Source organism: Diceros bicornis, chromosome 14 (assembly GCF_020826845.1).
Source record: "Diceros bicornis minor isolate mBicDic1 chromosome 14, mDicBic1.mat.cur, whole genome shotgun sequence".
NCBI lineage: Eukaryota > Metazoa > Chordata > Mammalia > Perissodactyla > Rhinocerotidae > Diceros > Diceros bicornis.
Genome location: NC_080753.1, coordinates 23,508,524 through 23,531,554, shown reverse-complemented (window position 1 = coordinate 23,531,554; position 23,031 = coordinate 23,508,524). Strand labels below are relative to the sequence as shown.

The 23,031-nt window shown below is 47.8% G+C and overlaps 2 protein-coding genes across 3 annotated transcripts in view; one reads left to right on the top strand and one right to left on the bottom strand.

Annotated features, from left to right (window-relative positions):
• The window catches only part of MED20 (mediator complex subunit 20), a 93,975-nt gene extending 81,295 nt beyond the window's left edge, over window positions 1-12,680 (bottom strand). For both annotated transcript variants that reach the window (XM_058554410.1, XM_058554411.1), the window contains exons 1-4: window positions 12,566-12,680; window positions 9,803-9,957; window positions 6,014-6,267; window positions 4,139-4,330 (exon numbers count right to left, since the gene is read on the bottom strand). In XM_058554410.1, the coding sequence (XP_058410393.1) occupies window positions 4,139-4,330; window positions 6,014-6,267; window positions 9,803-9,957; window positions 12,566-12,579 (615 nt within the window). In that variant the 5' untranslated portion in view covers window positions 12,580-12,680. The remainder of the gene's footprint in view (window positions 1-4,138; window positions 4,331-6,013; window positions 6,268-9,802; window positions 9,958-12,565) is intronic.
• Window positions 12,681-12,819: 139 nt separating this feature from the next.
• BYSL (bystin like) lies at window positions 12,820-22,491 on the top strand. Its single transcript, XM_058554396.1, has 7 exons — window positions 12,820-13,376; window positions 17,262-17,424; window positions 19,619-19,757; window positions 20,101-20,234; window positions 20,826-20,986; window positions 21,157-21,259; window positions 21,804-22,491. The coding sequence occupies exons 1-7, from the start codon at window positions 13,109-13,111 to the stop codon at window positions 22,147-22,149; spliced, it is 1,314 nt and encodes a 437-aa protein (XP_058410379.1). The 5' UTR covers window positions 12,820-13,108; the 3' UTR covers window positions 22,150-22,491.
• The last annotated feature ends 540 nt before the right edge of the window (window positions 22,492-23,031 follow it).

Here is a 23,031-nt window from a genome sequence, read left to right as displayed (position 1 = left end):
AGATGAGGCCAAGTCAAGGCTGCATGACCTTGGGAGGGATGTTGTTGAGTATTGAATGATGGTAAAACTAGGTGACCTAAAGGGTCCCTTCTAACCCAAGAGATTTATTTTGGAATGCTCTATGTAATGGCAGAAACTCACCTTGGGGGAGAGTCCACCCCCAAGAAGTGACTGCACAAAGGCCAAAGACACCAACTCCCAGGAGAGGACCACATTTCTAATACAACTGGTTTCAGCCATTCCACATGCAATCATGACTGGGGCCTTCAGCCCAAGGTTCCCAGACAGCAGGAGATATGGAGAGGGAGGCTGTGGCAAGGGAAAGGCAATACTGAGAATTACCGGTATGGGCTTGGAGACAGCAAGGCCATACAACAGTCCTGCCTGGCACTGGATCTACTGTGAATGTCCTCAAAATGTTCAGTCTATAGCCCTTCATATCTTGTATTTTAAGAGTCTCAACTTTTGACACCTGGAGGATATGCTTAGGTGGGAATTTCTAACCCTCTTCTTACTCTCCAGGATTTGGAGAGAAAAATTTCACTAACTCCCTCATCCTGAAGCCTCAGGAACGAATACTGGACACACTGGATTGGGGTAGACCTGGTGGCGGGGGGGAGTGGTCAGTCTCTAGGCATTTCCTTCAGTGGAGCAGTGACACCAATAGATGGTGGGGGAAATGTGACTACCTGCTACTAAGATCTGAAGAAAGCAAGCAGGAGGCAGCCTGAGAACAGGAGTACAAAGAATCAGAACAGCACTGGAGAGACAAGAGGAAAGCATGGTCAGAGCAGGAACCATCAATGGACGCAGGAAATAGACTAGACACATTTCTCCAAATCCCAGCCTTTGTCCTCTGCCGCAATTTTGCCATTTGCAGGAATCACCAATACCGTAATTTAACAGCCCTTTAAATGGACTCTTTTTAAAAAAAACTTACCCTCATCCTAAGCAATAAAGTGCTAGCTATACTTTTCTCTAACCCATATTAGAATAAGGCATAAGTACTAATATAAAATTGCCTTCTGCATTCCACCTAAAACCCCCTCGCACCACACAGAGGTCCAGGTGCCACACTCTGACACATGCTGGTAGCCAGGAGGCCTGCACCTGAAGTTTGGTCCTGAGCTCAGCCTCATCTCCCTGCATGACCTCTCTGGGAGCCACAGCCTCCCCATCTTGCAGTGAAAGAGAACTAGATGAGCCCTAGAGCCTCCCTGCAGAGCTCTGACAGTCAAGGCTGGCAGATTTCTATGTGGATCTGGGAAAGGTACCCACCAAGGTGACATGTTAGCAGGGTCCTAGAAGTTTCTTAGTTTCTCTTCTTTTATGGGTAGCTACAGATGGGGAGAAGGGTAAAGCATCTGAAAGCAGAATAGGGAGGGGTAGGAAGATAAGTCTAGTGGAGAAGGAAGAACATCAGATTTGAACCAAAAAACACGTCATCTCCATTTAGTGGCTGAGTTTAAGTTTTTTCCATCAGGGCCAGCCTGGTGACATAGTGGTTAAGTTCGCACGCTCCGCCTCGGCAGCCAGGGGTTCGTGGGTTCGGATCCTGGGCATGGACCTATACACCATTCATCAAGCCATTATGTGGCAGCATCCCACATTTAAATTGGAGGAAGACTGGCAAGATGTTAGCTCAGGGCCAATCTTCCTCACCAAAAAAAGAAAAAAAGGTTTCTTTCATTTATAAGGCTAACCATGCCCTTTTTTCCTTAAATTTATACAAACGCTCCTCAACTTGCATTCAACCTGAACTTTCAAAAATTATACACTGAAAATCCTAAACTACTCTTGAAAGCCCCATCCAGACGTGCACACAAAAGCCGGATGACAGCTGGGCCCTTCCCACTAGTTACCAGTTCAGTTTTGGCAATATTGCTACCTGCCTTTTTTAGTGATAGACTCACTTTAATTGACAAAAAGGACAAAGATGGACAAAGGTACCCAAAGTGTGTACTTAAAGTCTGATCTGGTGTTCACTGGACTTAAAGCTGGTCAACTAGGTGCTCAAAATAAGAGAAAAGAACAAAAGTGAAGAACACTGGAAAGGTCTGAGCCAAGACTGTGTCAAAAAGGTCAAGTACAATTAGGGATCCCATTTATACTATTTTTTAATTTTTAGGGAACAAAATCCCTCCTTATAATGTCTAAGTCTAGAATCATATTTATCACACTCGATTTCTGTATATTTTCAGGAACACATTATGTTCAAAATCCTGCCTATATGCTGTCTTATTTCATAAAAGATTTGAGGGAGCCTACAGAAAATACACACAGGTAAGTCTGGACAAGAGCAAATATAAATCAGAAGGCCAACAACACAAAACCTGTGCATTTTATTGTGTGTAAATGATATCTAAAACAGACCTCAATTTAAAAAAGCAAAAACAAAGCAAACAAAAAAACCAGGGGGAGAACAAAAAATGCAGAGGACAGGTCCTGCAGTTATAAAGCTCAATTGAGCTTCCCACCAGCCAAAGCTAGAAGAGAAACATGACCACTACTTGATTTTTGTTGCAGAGGCTTTAGATCTGAAAACAATTTCTCTTTAGATGCCTTCAGTGACCAACGTTATCCTTGAGGACAACACTGTAATACGTACATTAACACATTTCCTAAGACCATCTCTGTCTGAGTATCTCAATCTTAGCATGACTGGACATTTCCACAGCAGGAGTGGAGTGGGCAGGCAATGTAGGTCAAATGAGCAGCTTGGAGGCTCAAATGAGATGAGGAGCTGGAGCTGAGGAAACCATGAAGCACAGTGCAAGTATCAGGTCAAATGTTCTAACCAACCCTAAGCACTGGGTGCATAAGAACTGGAGGGGCCTTGATGCTGAGACTTGGACAAGGGGTGCAGAACTGACTTCCTAGTGTGAAGTAACCCATACTGTGTGACTAATCCAGCGAAACTGAAAGAGGCTCTGGCATCAGCCCCATCCCAATCCAATTCACAACCAAATGGCTTACGTACAGGGTGTACTCTCTGCAAAACAACAGCCAAGAGCATCCTGGGCACATCCACTGACCTCCATGTAGCATGGGGGCACTAACTGGGCCCCCAAATCCATTTTCTCCTTCATCTGTTAGTCACAACACCCCCCAAGTTTTAACTTGGAACATGACCATCCAAATAAGAGGCTCTATGTCCCAGAGTCCCTTTCAGCAAAGCACGGCCAAAGTGATTTGAGCAACTCCAGGTCATATTTTTTAAAAAAGAAACTGCTTTGTTCTCTCTCTCTTGCCCCAGTGGAATGCGGACGTGGAGCCGATGAGTCTGCTTTGACCTTGTGGGCAAGGACAACACCCTAGGGGTGGCTGAACAACAAGATAGCTGGAGCTCCTGATGACCTTGTAGAGTGAAATCTGCCCTGGACCATCTGTACTATATGCTTGCACTACAAACTATACAGATTTACCTCTGTAATATTACAAGAAGAGAAAAAGAAACTTCTACCAAGAATCACTGTACTTTAGGTTCTCCTTGTTATAGCAGCTTAGCCTATGGTTTAATGTAATTCACAACAAAATGGAAAGATGTCAAGGGAGACGAAAGGACTCAGGCAACACCTTAGAAAAAACTGACAACTCACTTCAGCAAGCAGGTCAGAAAATGATAGCCATCAACTAAGTTGTGCCTCCTACTCCTCCAGGAGAGGCCCAGCCGCATCCTCTGAGTACAGAAAGAGGCCTATATTATGACGCAGCTCGACACAGAATGCAGCCTGTCCGCTGTGGGCCTAGACCAATCCTCAACAGTTGGAGATACAGACTGCTTTCCCCACCAACATTAGGCAGGGACACCCCTATCCTACCTTTTCCCCTAAAGCAGGAAAGCTCCAAACTTCTCAGCTCTTCAAAATTACCATTCTTAAAGACAGGCCAACTCCAGTAAGGCGTGGGGTGGAACAGCTGTCAGGGGACTGTGTGAGGGTCAGGGGAGGGGCGTCCAGAGCCTCATAACAAAAGCCACAGCTGGGAACTGGAGAGGGAGAGAAGCCTCCATGTCTGCCCTGGGTTTCTGGGGTTCAGGGCCCTGAGGACGCAGCAGCTGTTCCTCCTATGGAGTCCCCCTGGTGATAGAGTGCACCCAGGCAGCTGCCAGTCACTAACGAATCCCAGCCACCGGCACCTGCTGCTGCTTGCGGATCTTGTTGAAGAGTTCCATGTACTGGACCATGGTATCTGCTGGACCGTAGACTGCATCGTGTCTGTTCCCAAACACTGCGGGAGCCCCTGGCGTGTGACTGCCCAGAAAACTCTGTAGGAACTCGAGCAGCAGGCTCCAGCAGTCGCTAGCTATCACACAGGGGCCATACTCCACCTAGGGACCAAAAAAAAAAGAGAGAACGAGGGTGAGTGAGGGCAAGGATGAGGTCTTCCACTTCAACTGCACCTCTTGTCCCCTGCGCCCACCCTCCCCAACCTCGAGCCAAGGACACACACCTTCTAGCACAGCGCTGCTCCAACAGAAATATTCAACCAAACACCAGGGATTCGACACACTCAGCATCATCCCCTCTAGGCATCTCTGACATTCTCATTTTGGACTTATCAAGTCCACAAGACCCACAAGACCCAGAGGCAGATCTAGGCCCCTTTTGATTATCTCAGAACTGTACAGTCTCAACTATCTTGGGTGAAGATTCAAGGAGAGATCAGGAAATTTCCAAGAGAAAATGAAGAACGAGAGAAATTAAGTGTGTGTGCGTGTGTTGGGGGATCAGTAGAGGGCAGAGTTGACACATATGTTCCTAAGTCTCTTCAAGACCAAACATTACTCCCAAGGTAGACCCAGCCTGAGCTCTGACCTAAGAAATAATTTACCAACCAACCTTTTTTGCCAACCTTTTGGCAGCGGCCAAAAGGTATACATCTTAGGTTTTCTCATTCTTTTCTCCTGATTTTTCACTGGAGAGATGGCAGGAGGAAATTATTGGTAATCATAAGGAGAAACAAGTAAAGCCAGGGTGTGTTTGTACTGCAGAGCTGGATATGTGAAAGATAAAGAGCGGATCCCCAGCGGGTCTCAGCAAGTGCAAGGTGTCTCACAAAGTGAAAGGGTCAGGAAATCTTGGCCCCAGAGGTCCCTGGAGTTTCAGAGCAGGGACTACCACTAATGCCCTTTTCTCCACCTGTGATGCTTCTTAGGACTTACCCATCCCCATGTCTCTACATTAAGTCCCTCCTTAAATGCTACTCCTACAGGAAGCCTCACAGTCCCCAAAGTCAGCAGTGCTTTCACTGGCCTGAAATCCCAGAGCAAACTGTGCCTCTTTTATGGCATTTCTCATAGACCAACTTCAAAAACAGTCTGTGTGTTTCAGCCTTGCTCTCTTACTAAATCATAAATTTTCAAAAGGCAGGTAGCTACAGGTAGCTTAATTAGTGTTTGATCTCACACAGTGCTGGGCACATGGTAGACTGTGGACTAGTCCCAGAGCCAGCTACTGCCACACTCTTTCTTTGCCATTTTCAATATATACATCTAGCCTCAAAGATGAAGTCATCACACATCCCTTTCCACCATGAAAGAAAGTAGACAGTGTGTCAAAAGGAAAGGCACATCTTTGCTACACAATTTTTGAGACCTATCTTAAAGCATACTAAGGAGAGGTGTGTGGACACACGTGATTTAGGGCCCACATCCCAAAATTCACTGTACTCAAAGTTGCCCGTCTGCTCCAGTCCTTCTTGTGATGGGTGACTGGTCCCTCCAGACCATAATTTGCCTGCCCCCTTAACTATCCATTCCTTTCTCCAGCAAGCCAGCCTAAGCTTTCCTTCTGCTGTGAACCCAGCTTCCCATTCCCATCCTGGGCTACAGGGTCCCTGAATGATTATGGAAAGAGTAAAAGATGCACAGAGAGGGAGCACAGACGCTCCAGAGACAGGGATCAGGTAGGCATGAACAGCAGCTTGCATTCAGAGGAAGGTGGAATTCTGCAGAGCTCTTTGCTGAGAATGCCCTTCGGCACATCCTGCTCCTATGTCACCAGGGTCTTACCTCCACGGAGATGCCTCGGGCACTGGGTCCCATTGTGACCGTGCCCACCTTCACTAGGAAGTCACAGTACTGGTAACGGGTGCCCCGGGTCTCAATCTTGCTGGCCTTGGCACTCTGGAAAAAGCCCTTGAGCTTCACCATGAGCACATCAAAGTTGGTGTCAGCAATAAGGCAAGGGCCGTTCTCAAAGAGGGCGAAGCAGCTCAAAGGGTACTCTGAGTTGTGCATCACATACATCAGCTTCCCGGCCTGACCTGCGGGGACGGAGAGCCTACTCAGCATCCAGACCTTCGTCGCACATCCCAGGACAGAGTCAAATGCACACATACAACAAGGCCAAATGGTACTCTGGCACTAACGTGGCAGTCTCAGAGGGGGTGGGGGGAATCCCCTCACCAACGGCCCTTTCCAGAGAGAAAGAGAGAGGAACAGCACGCAGGGCAGCATGTGGCAAAACCCACCCGCTCCACAGAAAAAGGTGAGGCGCCCACAGGGAACCTCGATAGTGCTGATAATGGTTTAATTCTTAAGCTGAGTGACGGGCTCACAGATGGATGCTAAATGATGATGATTAATAACTCACACAGACTTCACATATAGTCTTTTATATAATCATATATTACATAATAAGGAAAATAAAATAAAATTACCAGCACTTGAGTATGCCAAAGGAAGCAGACGCTCTCTTCTCCTGTCCATCCCCACTTTCCTTTGAGATATCGGAAGTGGCCCCACAGAAGCAGCAAAAGGGAGTATCTGAGCATGAGGCTTGAAAGGTAGACCAGAGCCAAGCTGTGACAAGTCTTGCCTTCCATGCCTCCAAAAGTCTGGACTTCATCCTGAAGGCAACGGTGAGCCCTTCGAGAGTTTTAAGATGTCAGCCAACTTGGGAAGCAAGCAGCACAACTATAGCAGAAAGAACTCAGGATCTGGAATCAGAAGATCTAGTCTGAAGCCCCAGCTCACCCCTTCCAGTCTCTGAGAAGTGAGTTTTCTCATTAATTACTATAGGTTTTCTGCAAGAAGGAAGGAAAGCTATATATATTTGGTTAAGTGGAAAATGGAAGAAGGCAAAATATGCAAAGCAAGATTCTTCTCTCAAACACTACAAGAATTAATGGACAGCCTGCCATAATCCCAAACATATATTAACTTCTTAAACTATCCCTAACTCTGTGCTAGGGTTCAAGGGTCACACAAGTAGAGGATTTAGCCCCTGGTCTCAAGAAGCTGACGCTCACTAAAGAAAGAGGCGAAAAATTTTCAAAAACACAAAATAAAACAAAAGTGATTACATGGGACAGACCAGAAGTCTTCTGGAAGGAAGGAAAGACTTTAGGGTAGGAAGAGATCAAAGTGGATACGAGTCAGCAGGAAACACTTTCATGGAAAAAACAGGATCTGAACTAAGATGTGAAGGATTCAGCCACACAGAGAAGAAAGAAGACATCCTAGGCAGGGATAAGAGGGTAGCAGTGGAGAGTGAGGAGACAGGTGGGACTGGGCAGGGGGCCTTGTGACTTCTCTACACAGGCCTCTGCTCTGCTGCCACTTCCTGAACACAACAGACTCCGCATGAACCTCCTCCACCTCCCCCAACTGCTTGCTGCCCAGTCACACCTTTCACCTCCTTCTACACCTAGTTCAAAACATTTCAACCATCAGAAAAAAAAAGACATCCAAAGCTGATCTGTCATTCCCTTCTTGTGCAAACTCGCTGTAGTTACATACTTAATCCATACTATATGAGTCTGCAGGTGTTCTTACTGTCTCGAAAATATTTTGAAAGTCAACTAAGGTTTTGTTTTTAATGAAGAAAGCACTTCCAGTTGTTTATAGACAATACTATTTTTTTAATCACAACAAAGTACTTTCACACCTGCATATATTTGTGAAGGAAGTAGAACTAGCATTACTGTTCCCCTTTTACAGATGAGGAAAACGAAGCTAGTGGGTCCCAGGCCAGCAGCAGAAGCAGCAGCAGCAGCACCTGGAACTTGTGAGAAATGCAAATTCCCCGCCCCACCTCAAACCTGTGAATCACAAACTCCGGGCGTGGGGCCCAGCAATCTGTGTGTTAACAAGCCCCCTGTGATGCTCACGCTAGTCAACTGTGAGAACTTCCGATCTGAAGACACAGAGCCAGTAAGCAGCAGAATCGGAACTCCAATCCAGGCCTCTGACCTCAAGTTCATCTCTCTTTTCATTCTACCACACTGCCTGCCACTGATATGGTGTCTCCCCAACTAGACTACAGCTCCTTGAAAGTAAAGGTCTGATCAGGAAAACAGCCCACACAGGCAGTTTCATAGAAGTAGTATGCCATCTTATAACTACATACAAATGCCTTGTTTTCCAAATGCTTTCATAACCGTTATCGCTTTTGATTCTTACTTCCTTCCTATTGAAGGCAAAATAAATGGTAACACTGCATTTTTATCAACAATGAAATGCAGTACAGCTGTTAGCTACCGTTTATTAAATATTTATTACATGACAACCTCAGCTCTAAGTGCTTTGCATGTATTAACTTATTTAATTATCACAACAACCCTACGAGGTAAGTACTATGACTACCTTCATTTTACAGATGAGAGAACTGTATTAGGAAGGGTGCAAACACAGAGCCCACACCAGATAGCTTCATTAGAGGGGATTTAATACAGGGAGCGAAATACAGGGGTTGGAAGAACTGAAAAACAAACGGAATGGTGAGGCCACCCAAAGATTAGCAACACAGGGAGCCACCACCATCCCTAAAGCTGGAAGGAAAAAGAGAAGATATGCTGTTATAAGAGCCAGGAACAAAGGCTGCCTTGCAGGAGCTAGAAGCAAGGAGGAGTCACAGCCATAACCACTGCCCAAAGCAGAGGGAGAGGGAGTGCAATACTGTGGTCTCCCTTTCTCCCATCCTCTAATCTTCCCCAGTGCCTCTCACTGACCCAAGGTAACTGAAAGGGGGCCTGGCAGTTGTAGTGTGCAGGTCAAGGGCAGGGATGAGATCTATGGGAAAAGAGGCAAATGACCGACATAGAAACAGTCACAGGTCATGGGACTTAGCTAAAGTTGCAGTTAGCAGAGCCAGGACTCAGTTACCTGGTTCCGAGATCTAGGCTCTTAATCACTGGTATGGAACTGTCCAAGGTCAAGTTACTGCAGAGCCAAGACTAAGAGAACTCAGGTTCCCTAAGTCATATTCAAAGATCCTCTTTGCCTCCCTACCACCATGACCATCCACAGCCCATCTCACCTCTCAATACATTTAAAACAAGAGATGATTCATTGGTCAAGGTTATGCTAATGAGGTAGCCAAGGCCACTGGCTAGGTGTGGGCAACAGGAAGCCTTTCTGCAGAAAATTCTGAAAACTCTAAAGCTCTACAAGAATCATATCCGAAGACTTCTGAGCCTAAAAGGAGACTTTCTCAAACTTCAGACTGCATAAAGATCATCTGGGAAGGTTGTTAAAATGTAGATTATGAGGCCTGTAGCACCAGTCAGTCGGTAAGCAGGGCCAGGAATCTGCACCTTTAACAAGTAACTCAAATGATTTAGTCAGTCAGTGACCAACCCTCCAAGAAACACGGCTTTAAGAATGCAAAGTGCAAAAAGACTAAAACATAGGCCCAGTCTAAGAGATGAAGGACCAAGAATTAATGAATTAAGAAACACCTGTGCCACACGTTTAAGAATACCACCTTTAGCAGAAGAACAGAAAGATTTCAATGAACATGAACATCTATCAACTCCAAGCCAGGTTCCAGCCATCACACAGACCCTTCTCACTGACCTTGACTGCCAAGGGTAGAGGCAGCCGTGTGGTAGGTCTCACAGTCCACACAAAATGTTCCTTGCTTCTCTGCCCCAAGCATCTCCAATTTCCTGGTGAGGAGCTCCACGGTCTGCTGGACACTCTTGCCCTCAGCGACAGGCATCTGGGACACACTGGAAGGGAGAGTACCAAACCATCAATATGCAATGACACATGTGCACTCGCTGAACCACTCACTCACAGAATCACAGCTCATCAGGGCCAGAAATTAACTTCGAGACCACTGACCCTGACCCCCTCATTTTAAAACAGAGGAAATAGAGGCCCACGGTCCCTGAGGACATCTCTCAGGACTCGCAGAGAAGTGCAGTGAACTTCCTATCTATCACACCAGCACTTCCCAAGCGTAGCATGAGAAAATTTTAGGTGGCACACAGACTGAGCCCTCGATAACACTGAGTTGTATAATGAGCTTTGTGATTCTTTCACTTCTGACTGTATGAAGGAGAAAGCCTCAGTTTGGGGATAGTGTATTTTTACCAACTCTACAACACTTTGAACGTGCACTGTCCAGTACAGCAGACACAAGCCACATGTGGCTATTTACACTTAAACTAATAAAACAAATTAAATTAAAAATTCAACTCCTCTGCTGCAACCACATTTTAAGGGCTCAATAGCTCAATAGTGGCTGGGGGCTAGGGTACTGGACACTGCTAATATACAACATTTCCATCACCACAGAAAGTTCTATTCGACAGCCCTAAGATCAAAAAGAAAGCAAGCCTCGAGTTTATAATCTTCGGGGATGAGAGGCAACAGTACGTACAAGAATTTAATCAAAACAATGAAACAAAAAACGTTATTTCCAAGATTTCCTTCTATGGTGAGTGAAATTGGCTTCCCCTTTAGAGGGGTGGGTAAAAATCACCAAGCGCAAACTATGTGCCAGGCAGTGTCCAAAGGCCTTCAGATGAATTAAGTCTTCCAATCCTCACAACAGCCCTATAAGATGTGCTATTATTTATCTCCTTGTTACCAATGAGGAAACTAAAGTACAGAGGGGTTGAATAACTCACACAAGGTCACACAGCTTGGTGTGCTGTAGCAAAGATTCAAAGCTAGGCAAGCTGGCGCCATGTCCACACTCTTAACCACCATACTGGACTGCCTCCCTAGGGACACAGTTGCCTGTTAAATACTTTAAAGGAAAATAAATAGATTTAAAAGAAAACACTAATAAATAATAGTAGAGCTGGTACTTGGCTATACAAAAGTCCTAAGGAGAATCATATGTGAGTGAATGTTGGGAGACACTGCATTACTTTAGGATCAGTCAACCAAATGAAGATATAAAAGTAGAGTCCTGACGTTGCTAATAATTGTCACTACTCTCCATAAGAAAAAGCACTGATAGGGCCGGCCCCGTGGCTTAGCGGTTAAGGGCACGCGCTCCGCTGCTGGCGGCCTGGGTTCGGATCCCGGGCACGCACCGACGCGTGGTTTCTCCGGCCATGCTGAGGCCGCGTCCCACATACAGCAACTAGAAGGATGTGCAACTATGATGTACAACTATCTACTGGGGCTTTGGGGGAAATAAATAAATTTAAAAAAAGAAAGAAAAAGCACTGATAAGCAATGATAATGATGTGCCTTATTTTGAAATATAAGAGACTCCCTAAACTGATGCTACTGAGGTCAGAAGTCCTAGGAGTCGGAGAAAGTTGATAATGGTCCCAAAAGAGAGCCCTTCCCTCTGTAGGCCTTCTCTATTGAAAGAACAGGGGCTCCAGGGTTCCAAGCCTCTGTGCTTCAAACTTTGCATTCCCATCGCTCACATATCCCCTTACACTAGAGAACCTGAGGAGGCTCTGATGACAACTGTAGGAAACAAAGGTGCAATCACCAACAAACCTCAAGAACCTGGGTTATCAGGAGGAGTAGTGCCCACAGGTTCTTATAGAAGAAGCCTACAGCCACTAGCTTCAGATATCCTGGCCTCCAGCCCTCTCTGACTGGAAAGATGTTCACACTTCCCGGTATTAAAAAAAAAAAAAAAAGCCCTGAAATCTAGCATTTTGGAACTAATGCCTCCAAGAGCATTAGGCCCACACCTTTCCCTGCCACCCAGACTTATAACATGTTAGAGCTAATAAGTCCATAAAAACTAGACCAACCATGTAATTAAACATAGTAGGAAGGGATCCTGAAAAGGTGACATGCCTGGAACCCCAATCTCCTAATTCCCAATAGCTTCTTTTTTACCTCTAGACAGAGAATCTTAAAATGGTCAAACTAGAACCAGATACAGGCTGGTCTAACTGCATTTAGCGGCTGTAAGGAGGAGCAGGCGAAAACCTAAAAAAGATACTGTCTCCTCCTTGCCTATCCCTCAACCCCTCCAGACCTGCCTGCAGATGGATCCTAGTCCGGACATCCTATTTCCGACCCTAAAGTTCCACCCCCAGCAGTACCACAGCCCCACGGGCAGGCATATGGACCAAGAAAAAACGAACGAGGTACACAACCATTGATGGGTTCCTGGGATAAAACCTTTTACCAGCCGCCTTCCAAGAGGAAGGGGCGCATCTCTGAGGAAACAGGCCCTGAGACTCCGCGACCCTCATGGTGTCCCCCTCACCCACACAATCCGAGGACATCTTGCTCAGCTCCTGAGGGACGGCGGACCCTGATCTCGCTCCTCCTCCCGGGTACAGTCCAGGCTCCAAGGGCCCCTTCACGACCCCAAGCCCCGCCCCACAAAATCCCTCGCACTCCTACCAAGTCACTCCCATGGTGTCGGGCCAGGAAGGTGGCAGGATCCAACAGCTGAAAGGCAGCGCTTTCTGGCCGCCCACGCTAAGTGAAGCCCCCTACCGCCAGGCTCGCTGGAGGGAGGTGCTCCGGAAATGACGCAAAAACAGAGCGCCCAGTCGACGCGCCCACGAGGAACAGGGGCTTGTCTAGGCGCCTCCTCGGTGACGCATGCAGTGACGTCACTGTCCGACCCTGGCCCAGGCTTGCCGCGGGAGAAATTCTCATGTGGCCGGGCCTAGATCCATGAAGCTAGGAAAGCGTGGCTCGGCCTGCCACCACTTAGAGAAGCCAACGTTAAAGGCAATGAGTTTATTCAGGAGTCCTGCTCCAGGACCAGTGAGCTCTTTTAGGGGGTGGGGCGTCGCTGATGGCACTCCCGGCCTCCGAACGCTAGGGAACGCTGTGATCGCCGTCTCGCCTGTTGGGCGCGGGGTTCACTGCGCAAGCGCAATCAGGGCTTTTTCCCGTCCCCACGTGTGAACCTTCCCGGCGAGGTTTTCGAGAAAAATGCCCAAATTCAAGGCGGCCCGCGGGGCCGGGGTTCAGGAAAAACATGCGCCCCTGGCCGAGCAGATCCTGGCTGGGGACGCGGTGCGGGCAGGGGCCCGGGAAAAGCGGCGGGGCCGTGGAACCGGAGAAGAGGAGGAAGAGTATGTGGGGCCCCGGCTGACCCGACGGATTTTGGAGCAAGCGCGGCAGCAGCAGGAGGAGCTGGAGGCCGAGCATGGGACCGGGAACCGGCCCTCGGTGCCGCGGGAGCGCACCACGCGGCTGGGTGAGTGGCGGGGGCTGGGTGCGAGGAAGAGCGCGGTTAATTGGAGTGGACGGCTGAAAGATGTCCGCCACGGGAATAACTTGCAATAAAAAATAAAAGGAGCGTGGTTTATATTACCACCTTGCAAAGGTAATGGAATGGGAGACCCAGCCCTGGAGCGAATTTAGGGTGGTCAGAACCCTCCACGCCCACTCATAGTTTTAGGCACTCCTTTCTAGGCACCCCCGAAGTTATGCCAACAGGAAGCGATTGCTCACGCTACTAAGTTTTCCTAGCATTTATCCATTTGTTCTCTAATTACTTATGGGATGTCTACTACGTGCTTCGCACTGTGCTAGTTTAGATGGTTTGGGTAAAGAAGTAAACAAGATAGACTTGTGCCTGATTTCAGGATATTAAAGTCTAGCCCAAGAGAGAGACAATTAAAATAATAATTGTAATATATTATTATAATAATATTACATTAATACTATTCTAATAATAATAATAATCTCAACGATAAAGAAAGTATAGTTTCTCAGATAACAATAGCATTAACCTTGGGGGTCGGGCTTCCCAGATTGCATGACCTTTGTGCTGAGACCTGAAAAACCAGTGCAGAGTGTTCTGAGCAGAAAGAACAATATTGTGTAGGGGCTAAAGAGGAGAGAGATTAATTAAAAGGTGGTCAGTATTTTTTTATTAGGGTGAGTGTTGCCCTCCGAGTTGCTTAATCCATTTCTCAGATCTCATCTTTCATTTGTCCGGAGAGCAGCATTTGACACAATTGAACACCTGCCTCCTGGCTGCAGTATCTTTACTTGACTTCTAAGACAGTGCATTCCTGTTTCACTACTTCTTCACTTCTCAATAGTCTTTTCTGGCTCCTCTTTTGTCCCCAGCCTCTTATCATTCAAGAGCTGCAGAGTTCAGTCCTTGCACCTCTTCTCGTCACTTCTCTGGTGCTGTCATCAGTTTCATGGTTTAAACACCATCTATTTGGTGACTTCTCCCAACTTTGTATTCTAGTCCTGCTTTCTTCCATGAAGCACAGACTCGTATATTTCAGCTGCCTATTTGGCATCTCCCATTTGAAGTCTAATAAGCATCCCGATTTTAACGTGTCCAAAACAGAAATCCTGACCTTCTCGCCAAACCTGCTTCTCTCACTGTCTTCCTCATCTCAGTCAATAGCATGATATCCTTCCTTTTGCTCAAGACAGAACCCCTGGGCTCCTCTCTTTCTTGGTCCATATCTGATCTGTTAGGGAATCCTGTTGACTCTACCTTCAAAATATATCCGGAATCAGACCACTTCTCACCACCTTGGAACACCATCCTGTTCAAGCCACTGCAATGTCTCGCCTGGATGATTGCAGTAGCCCCCTAATTTAGTATCCCATACCCCCTATAGTCCACTCACAGCTCAACAGCTAGAAGATTACAGCCGTCTACAAAGACCTGTGTGATCTGCCCCTGTTGTTCTCTTCACTCCACCCATATAGGCTTCATTCTTTCTTAAACATGGCGAGTTAGGGCCGTGGTTGTTCCTTCTGTCCTCATACGCCTGTAGGCTTACTCCCTTAGTTCTTCACCTTCTCAGAGAGGCCACTCCATTAAAAATGGCAACATCCCACCCCTGTCTCCACACTCCCGAATGTCTCTACTCTGCCCTGTTTTCTTTTTTCATAGCACGTGTCTTCTTTTAACCTAATATATATCATATTTATTCATCTGTCTCCCCCATTAGAATGTAAGCTCTGTGAGGGTAAAAAGTTTTGTTTCTCTTGTTCGCTAATATATGTTCAGCACCCAGAACAGTGCTTCACATATAGTAGGCACTCAGTGTTTGCTAAATGAATGGATTAATGAATGATGGTGAGGTAGGTAGGAGCCAAATCCACAAAAGACTTGGAGGCTGTGCTCAGGATTTAAAGCCATTCTAAAGACAGTGAGAAACTATTGGAGTATATGGAGACCAGGTAGGGGATTGTTGAATTAATCCAGGCAAGAGATGATGCTGCTCTGCTTAGACAGAGCTGTGAAGGATCTGGGAGATATTCTATGAGGTAGAATCGAATAGGACTTGGTAATTGATTGAGTGTTGGGGGTGAGGTCAGGGGACGAGGCAGGCCTGCTTCCCAGGTTCTGCCTTAACATTGGGTAGATGGTGGTGCCAGTGTTCCACATGTGGAACACAGTGAGTAGTGTAGACCTAGGAGGGAAAGAGAATGAGTTTGGTTGGTGACAGGTGAAGTTTGAAATGCCTGTGGGCCATCAACAGTGGCTGTACAGATGCAAGTGTACTTCCCATAATGAGCCAACATAAATTGTTGAAAAGATAAGATGACCCTTTTGTGAATTCTATGGAGGAAGAGGAATAAAGGTTGTTACAGGAAAAAAAAAAAAAAAAAGAGTGGCTGTACAGGAGGCAGCTGGAGTTAGAGTCTGCAAGGAAGGGAGATCCACCGACAAGTACAGATTTGGGAGTTGTTAGTAAGTAGAGAGAAAACCTCTGGCACCACTCCCCGCACTCATTTTGGTTTTATCACACACTGCCTCTGTTTTGTTTTGTTTTGTCTTTTTGTGAGGAAGATTAGTCCTGAGCTAACATCCGTTGCCAATCCTCCTCTTTTTGCTGAGGAAGATTGGCCCTGGGCTAACATACGTGCCCGTCTTCCTCTACTTTATGTGGGACGCCACCACAGCATGGCCCAATGAGCGGTGCGTCAGTCCACGCCCAGGATCCGAACCTGCGAACCCCAGGCCACCGAAGCAGAGCATGCGAACCTAACCGCTATGCCACCGGGCCGGCTCCACTGCCTCTATTATTTATTTATTTTTTTTTTGTGGGGAAGATCAGCCCTGAGCTAACATCCGTGCTAATCCTCCTCTTTTTGCTGAGGAAGACTGGCTCTGAGCTAACATCTATTGCCAATCCTCTTCCTTTTTTTCCCCCAAAGCCCCAGTAGATAGTTGTATGTCATAGTTGCATATCCTTCTAGTTGCTGTATGTGGGACGTGGCCTCAGCATGGCCAGAGAAGCAGTGCGTCGGTGCGCGCCCAGGATCCGAACCCAGGCCGCCAGTAGCAGACCACTTAACTGCTAGGCCACTGGGCCGGCCCCACTGTCTCTATTCTTAATGACCTGTTCATATGTAGCATTTCATCTCCCCGCTTGGATTATCGCATCCCTTTCCAGATGCCCAGCCAGCTGTAGCCTTCCAGTCTGAACTCCACAGTCTGGCTTCACTTTACCCATCTAGCCTTATTTCTTGCTACTGCTTAAGAGACACTCTTGTAACCAAGCACTTTTGCCCGTGTTGTTACCCAGATCCGGAACACACTCCTCCAGTTCCCGTACTGCCTATCCAGAGGCTAACCATTCTCTGCATCATCATCTTCTAAGTGCCTGTGGTATATTCTGTCTCTACCACTCGTTTTGGCATAAAATCAGGCCCTACCATGTGTGTACAATAAAGGTGAGAAATGCACAGTCTGGACCCAGACGACCTGCCTTAGGCAAATTACTTAACTTTTCTATACTTCAGCATCCCCATCTGAAACTGGATCTAAAAATAGTACCTACTTCTTGGGGTTATGAGGGTTATGTACAGTGTTTAGAACAGTTCCTGCTACATAACTGAGTTATAGAGCGTTAACTATTATTTATTGGCATCACTATCTCTTTGGTTCATATGTGTGCATTTTGTTTCTCAAGCGAGATTGTAAGTCCCTGGGGACAGGGAGATAGCGTGTGCATCATTTCTTTCACCGTACACATCTGTATCTATTACGAGCACTTGTGAGGCCTGTACCATACGTGATGATTAAAATTAAATTGACCTCTAAATCCCTCACCCACTGCTTGCCTTGCTCATCCATTTAATCTCCTCCCCCTTCTAGGTCCAGGCATGCCACAGGATGGGTCAGATGATGAGGACGAGGAGTGGCCCACCCTGGAGAAGGCTGCTACGATGACAGGGGCAGGCCACCATGCAGAGGTGGTCGTGGACCCTCAGGACGAGCGTGCCATGGAGATATTCATGAACAAGAACCCTCCTGCCAGGTAGGGCTGGCACGGCCTGAGATTTGGGATAGCGGGTCCTGGTAGCAACTTCCCGCAGGGAATCATCTGCCATGGCAGAGTTTTGATTCCCTGCCTTTGGGAAGCAGCTGAGCATTGGTAGTTGTGGGGGACCACCTTGATAAAATTGGCCCCTCCTCATAGGATCTTTCTGAGTAAGAATGACCCAGACTCAAAATACCTCCTCCCCCTCTATCCACCTGTTCTAGAACTGCCTGGATTACCTGGGGAAACAGCTACAGGGCCTTTTCATGTCTCTGGGGAGATCTGTCCCATTGCATTTAGTCTGAGTATGCTCAGTTTTCTTAGTGTAAGCCCAGTTTCTTTGGCCAAATCTCTTTCATACCCTATGCTTCATTTCTCCAGGGTTTTCCAGCCTCAGCACTGTTGGCATTTTGGGCTGGTGAATTGTTTGTTGTGGAGACTGTCCTGTGTATTGTAGGTGTTTAGCAGCAGCCCTGACCTCTACCCTCTAGATGCCAATAGTGATCTTCCCCTCATTTGTGACAACCAAAAATGTCTCCAGACATTGCCAAATGTTCCCTGGGGGAAAATCACCCCTCAGTTAGAACAGCTAATTTATTCCCATCTATAATAAATGCTAGCTCCTAAACATGCAGGTATTTAAGCTCCTATGTCAAACTCTCGAGCCCACGGATTTTGGCCCAGGGGAGGGGAGTCTAGGATGAGGGCCCTCAGCCAGTTCATTCTGACCCTGTGATATTAACATGACATTGTTCTTGGTTCTTCAGAACCAAGGTTAACGGGTTAATGCATCTCTCATTGCTAATAATACTGTGAAAAGACAGGGAAGCTGAATGATAAGTTTTGTGGTAGCTTATGTGAGAGCACGGAATGAAGAAATGAGCCCCTTTCCCACACTGATGCCCAGCAGCTGAGATAGACGTCACAGTGTGTGTACTTGGACTCGTGCTCTTTCCCCACCGGAGAGCCTCCCACGTTCTCACTCTGCGCCATATAATTCCGTTTTGATGGAGCATTCTGACAGGCTTGGCAGAATGGTTTTCCAGCTTGCAGTAAATAGAGCAGTGAAGCTGCTAGAAACAGAGACTCCTGACAATCTTGAGAAGTGACAGCCGGCATCTTCAGAAAGCAGGCTAGACCCACATGAACTCAGCAGTCAGAGGCCATTTAGTTTGGGGGCACATGATAGTGTACCGTAAAGGACCTGAAAGACCAGGGTTGGACTCGTCCCCCCATTTGAGAGCTGTGCGACCTTGGGTGAGTTATTAACCTCTCTGAGTATCAGTTCCATATCTGAATAAGGGGACTGATAATCCCTTGCATAGCTGTTGCACAGACTATTTGAGGTAACCTCTGGAAAGCCCTGCACTCAGTGCCTGGCATTGAGAAGGCCCTCAGAAAACAGGGGCCATTTTAAATATACTTTAGCAGCCTCTGAAGACACCATTATTATACCAAAGCCCAATGTAATGATAATTCGGAATCATCATGATAAGATTATGGTTGATACACTCTGCTTAAGGAAGCTGAGAAAAATATTAATCTTAGACATATTTCTATAAATTAAAATAGGGGAAGTTTGTGCCATCGTCTCTCCCTGATGATCCCAGCTACTTGAAATCTTGGTGTATAACTGAGATGTGTCTGGCTCTCTAGAGAGGTCAGACCAGGATTTTGTAATTGGAGAGTCCTCAGCATATTGCCAGCATATGATGGATGTATTTGTAATAGGCAACACTTATTACGCATATGCTGCGTACTAATAGTTCCAAGTAACAGGTGTGCATTAACTCATTTAATGCTTACGTTAACTTTATGAGGTCGGTACTGTTATCATCCCTGTTTCACAGGTGAAGAAACTGAGGCATGGAGAGGCAAAGCATGCCCAGGGTCATGCAGGGAGTGGGAGAGCTAGGACTCGAACCTAGGCAGACTGACTTCAGAGGCCAGGTTCTTAACCTCTGCATGACTGCCAGCTTTGTCTAAGTTGAATGACTTGCAAGCCCTTTGCGCTCTGCAGCGATTCTGTGGTGGGTGGGCTCAGAGGGGGCCTGAGGCCGCACACCCCAGCAAGATCACAGGTTTATTGGAGCTCACAGGCACTCTGCGGGGAGTGTGGAGCTTCCTGGACTGTGACCACGGCACTCCCGCCCTCTTCCCTCCCCTCCCTCTACACCTCCCCTACTCTCAGGCGCACCCTGGCTGACATCATCATGGAGAAGCTGACGGAGAAGCAGACAGAAGTCGAGACGGTCATGTCAGAGGTGTCAGGCTTCCCGATGCCCCAGCTGGACCCCCGGGTCCTGGAAGTCTACAGGGGGGTCCGGGAGGTAAGAGCTGAGAGGAGAGCCATGATGCAGTAGGCTGTGGGCTCTCACAGGGGCTTTGGGTGCCCACATCTCTCAGACAAATAAGGCCTAGTGGCAGAGATCAGACTTAAGAGTCCAAGCGAATGAGTTTTAGATTCCTGCTCTTCCAGAGTGATTTGGCAGCCTTGGGTAAGTTACTTAATTCTCTGGTCTCTGTTTCCCCATCTGGGAAATGAGGATCCTGATAGCTCCTTATAGGGTCATTCTGAGGATTAAGTGAGTTAATATGACAAGTACCAGCACTGGCATGTGGCAAGCAGTATGTCTGTTAACGACAATGGTGATTTTACTCCCTCATCCCCAGGTGTTATCTAAGTACCGCAGTGGGAAACTGCCTAAGGCATTTAAGATCATCCCTGCGCTCTCCAACTGGGAGCAAATCCTCTACGTCACAGAGCCGGAGGCCTGGACTGCAGCTGCCATGTACCAAGCCACGAGGTAGCATGGATGGGGGTTAGGGTACTCTCAGTCTGCAGGTGAGGGCCGAGTGCGGGGCCTGCAGGCTGTCCCTGCCTTTGCCATTGCATTTTAGCTTTGCCTCAGAGCTCTCTTTTGTGTTTCTTTCTATCATCATTTTCCCAGCTTTTCCTGTGTCATGTTTCGGGACCAAGACCCTGTTGACAGTCTTCTGTGATGAGTTTCTAGGGGAGAGCTTATAACTACTGGGGTATAACCCTGGTGTGTCCGAGCGGCCTCAGAGGTCTGTGGCTCCCCAGGCGTACCCAGGTCCCTCGTGACAGCAGGGTAGAGAGGATCCCTGCTGAGGACAGTAAGGTGGAGAGCTGAGTAGCCATCAGCTGTGGAGAGCTCTGGCTCTGCCAAAGACAGACACCCTTCACCCTGCTTGGATACACCTTGTAGCCCCTCCTGTTCTCTCTCTAATGTGACTTGGGTCGTGCGTGCACACAGCTCACTCCCATGGACCCCTCAAATCTCTTGCATGCACCATCTACAGTGATGTTTAAAGGGCCAGCTACTGACTATCAGGTGACCTGGCATCTCTTCCCCTTCCCCTCCCTGCAAAACTAGGATTTTTGCCTCTAACCTGAAGGAACGGATGGCCCAGCGCTTCTACAACCTTGTCCTCCTCCCCCGGGTACGAGATGACATCGCTGAGTACAAACGACTCAACTTCCACCTCTACATGGCACTCAAGAAGGCCCTGTTCAAGCCTGGAGCCTGGTTTAAAGGTGGGAGCCCAGGAGGCAGTTCAGAAAGGGAGGGGCTGGAGCTCCTGCAGGGACAGCAGCAAGCCTGGCTTGGGTGATGGCTGTCTCGGGGGTAGCTGTGGGGGGCTTCCTGCTGTGCCTCCTTTCGCTCACTCTGGGCTCAAAGTGACTGCCTCTCTGACCCTCCCCAGGGATCCTGATCCCACTGTGCGAGTCAGGCACCTGTACCCTCCGGGAAGCCATCATCGTGGGTAGCATCATCACCAAATGCTCCATCCCTGTGCTGCACTCCAGGTAGAGTTGGTAGAAGTGGACGACAGCTGCCAGTGGATATCCAGATAGTAGAACCGCCGGGACCTGGGGAGTTGTGGGGGACAGAGTGGGGAAAGAGCGAAGACTAGCCCCGGGTCTGTGGCTTGTTGAAGCCAGTGGGTGTATCGTTACTCTACTAAATGGTAAATTCCACAAGAACAAGATCCCAGTGCCTGGCACATGGTAGGTGCTCAGTAAATCGTTGAGTGAATGAACAGGGAACGTGAGGAATAGATTAGGCGTGGAGATCTTGAGAAGCTGAGACATAATTCTAGTCGGATACTGAGACAAGCAGGCTGAGCCACAGGTCGGGATTCAGGATGAATCAGCATAGAGATGGTAACTGGCATCGAGGGAGTATGATAAAAACTGGGTAGGTGAGAATGCCTGAGATGGCCCCCTTGGGAATTCCACAGTGTAAGGGCCAGCAGAGGAGGAGGAGAAGAGGGAAAATGCGCAGGGAGGGAGCAGTAGACCCATTTCCCCCAGCATTTCCCCACTACTGACCCCACCCCTTTCCCACCAGCGCGGCCATGCTGAAAATCGCAGAGATGGAATACAGCGGTGCCAACAGTATCTTCCTGCGACTGCTGCTGGATAAGAAGTACGCGCTGCCCTACCGGGTGCTGGATGCCCTGGTCTTCCACTTCCTGGGGTTCCGGACTGAGAATCGCGAGCTGCCTGTGCTCTGGCATCAGTGCCTTCTGACTCTGGTCCAGCGCTACAAGGCAGACCTGGCCACAGATCAGAAGGAGGCCCTCCTGGAACTGCTCCGGCTGCAGCCTCATCCACAGCTGTCCCCCGAGATCAGGCGTGAGCTTCAGAGTGCAGTCCCCCGAGATGTGGAAGATGTTCCCATCACCGTGGAGTGAGGAAACAGTCACTCGTCCTGGTCCAAGGGGCGTTGGGAGGACACTAGGATCCTTGTTGGTGACTAAAGGTGACACTGAGCCTTTACAGCTGAAGACCCAAATCAGGGCAGCAAGAGGTCACGGGCATCTGACTCCCTGGTACTTGACAAGGAGGACTGAAGGTCTGGCTGGCTCCCTCTTCGATTCTAGGCCTTCATTCCTGCTCAGTTCTGGGACCTGACTTAAGATTCCACACCCCAGCATTCCTACTCCCCGGCTGAGGCTTGGAATAAGTACTTTCTCTCAGGCTGTTGTGTCCAGTCACTGGGATATGGATAAAAACAAAGGCAGGTATTTATTGAACTTCTGTGTTTTGATGTGATCAGTGGAGATCTTTGTCTTCCCTCTTTAGCTGAAGGTGGGGACTCCTCCCTGTTCCTCCCTAGGAGTGGATCCTTGCCCAGTTTACACAAGACTCCCCCCGCCCTTATTCTCTGAGTTTGTTTCTCTAGGCTGGACCACCCTGTTAGCCCCTAGGGGACACATCCTCTGCCTTCCCCTGACACAGGCTACTTTGGGAGAATGCCAGCAACCAGAAGGTTGTTCCAAAGATGGTCTTATCTCAGCTGTGGATGGAAGAGCCACAGGAGAAGCCTCTAGAGGAAAGTGGAGATAGAGGCAAGAAAGGTCAGAGAATAAGGTCGGGCCTAGGGATTAGACCGGGGTGGGGGCACCGCCAGACAGGTTCCCTTTCTAACTTCCTTGCTAATGAGAGCTTTAGACCAGGGGTTGGCAAATTACGGTCATATGCTCTTTTTCTTATGGCCCATGAGCTAAGAATGATTTTTACATTTTTAAATGCTTTGGAAAAAATTAAAAGAACAGTATTTTGTGATAGGTGAA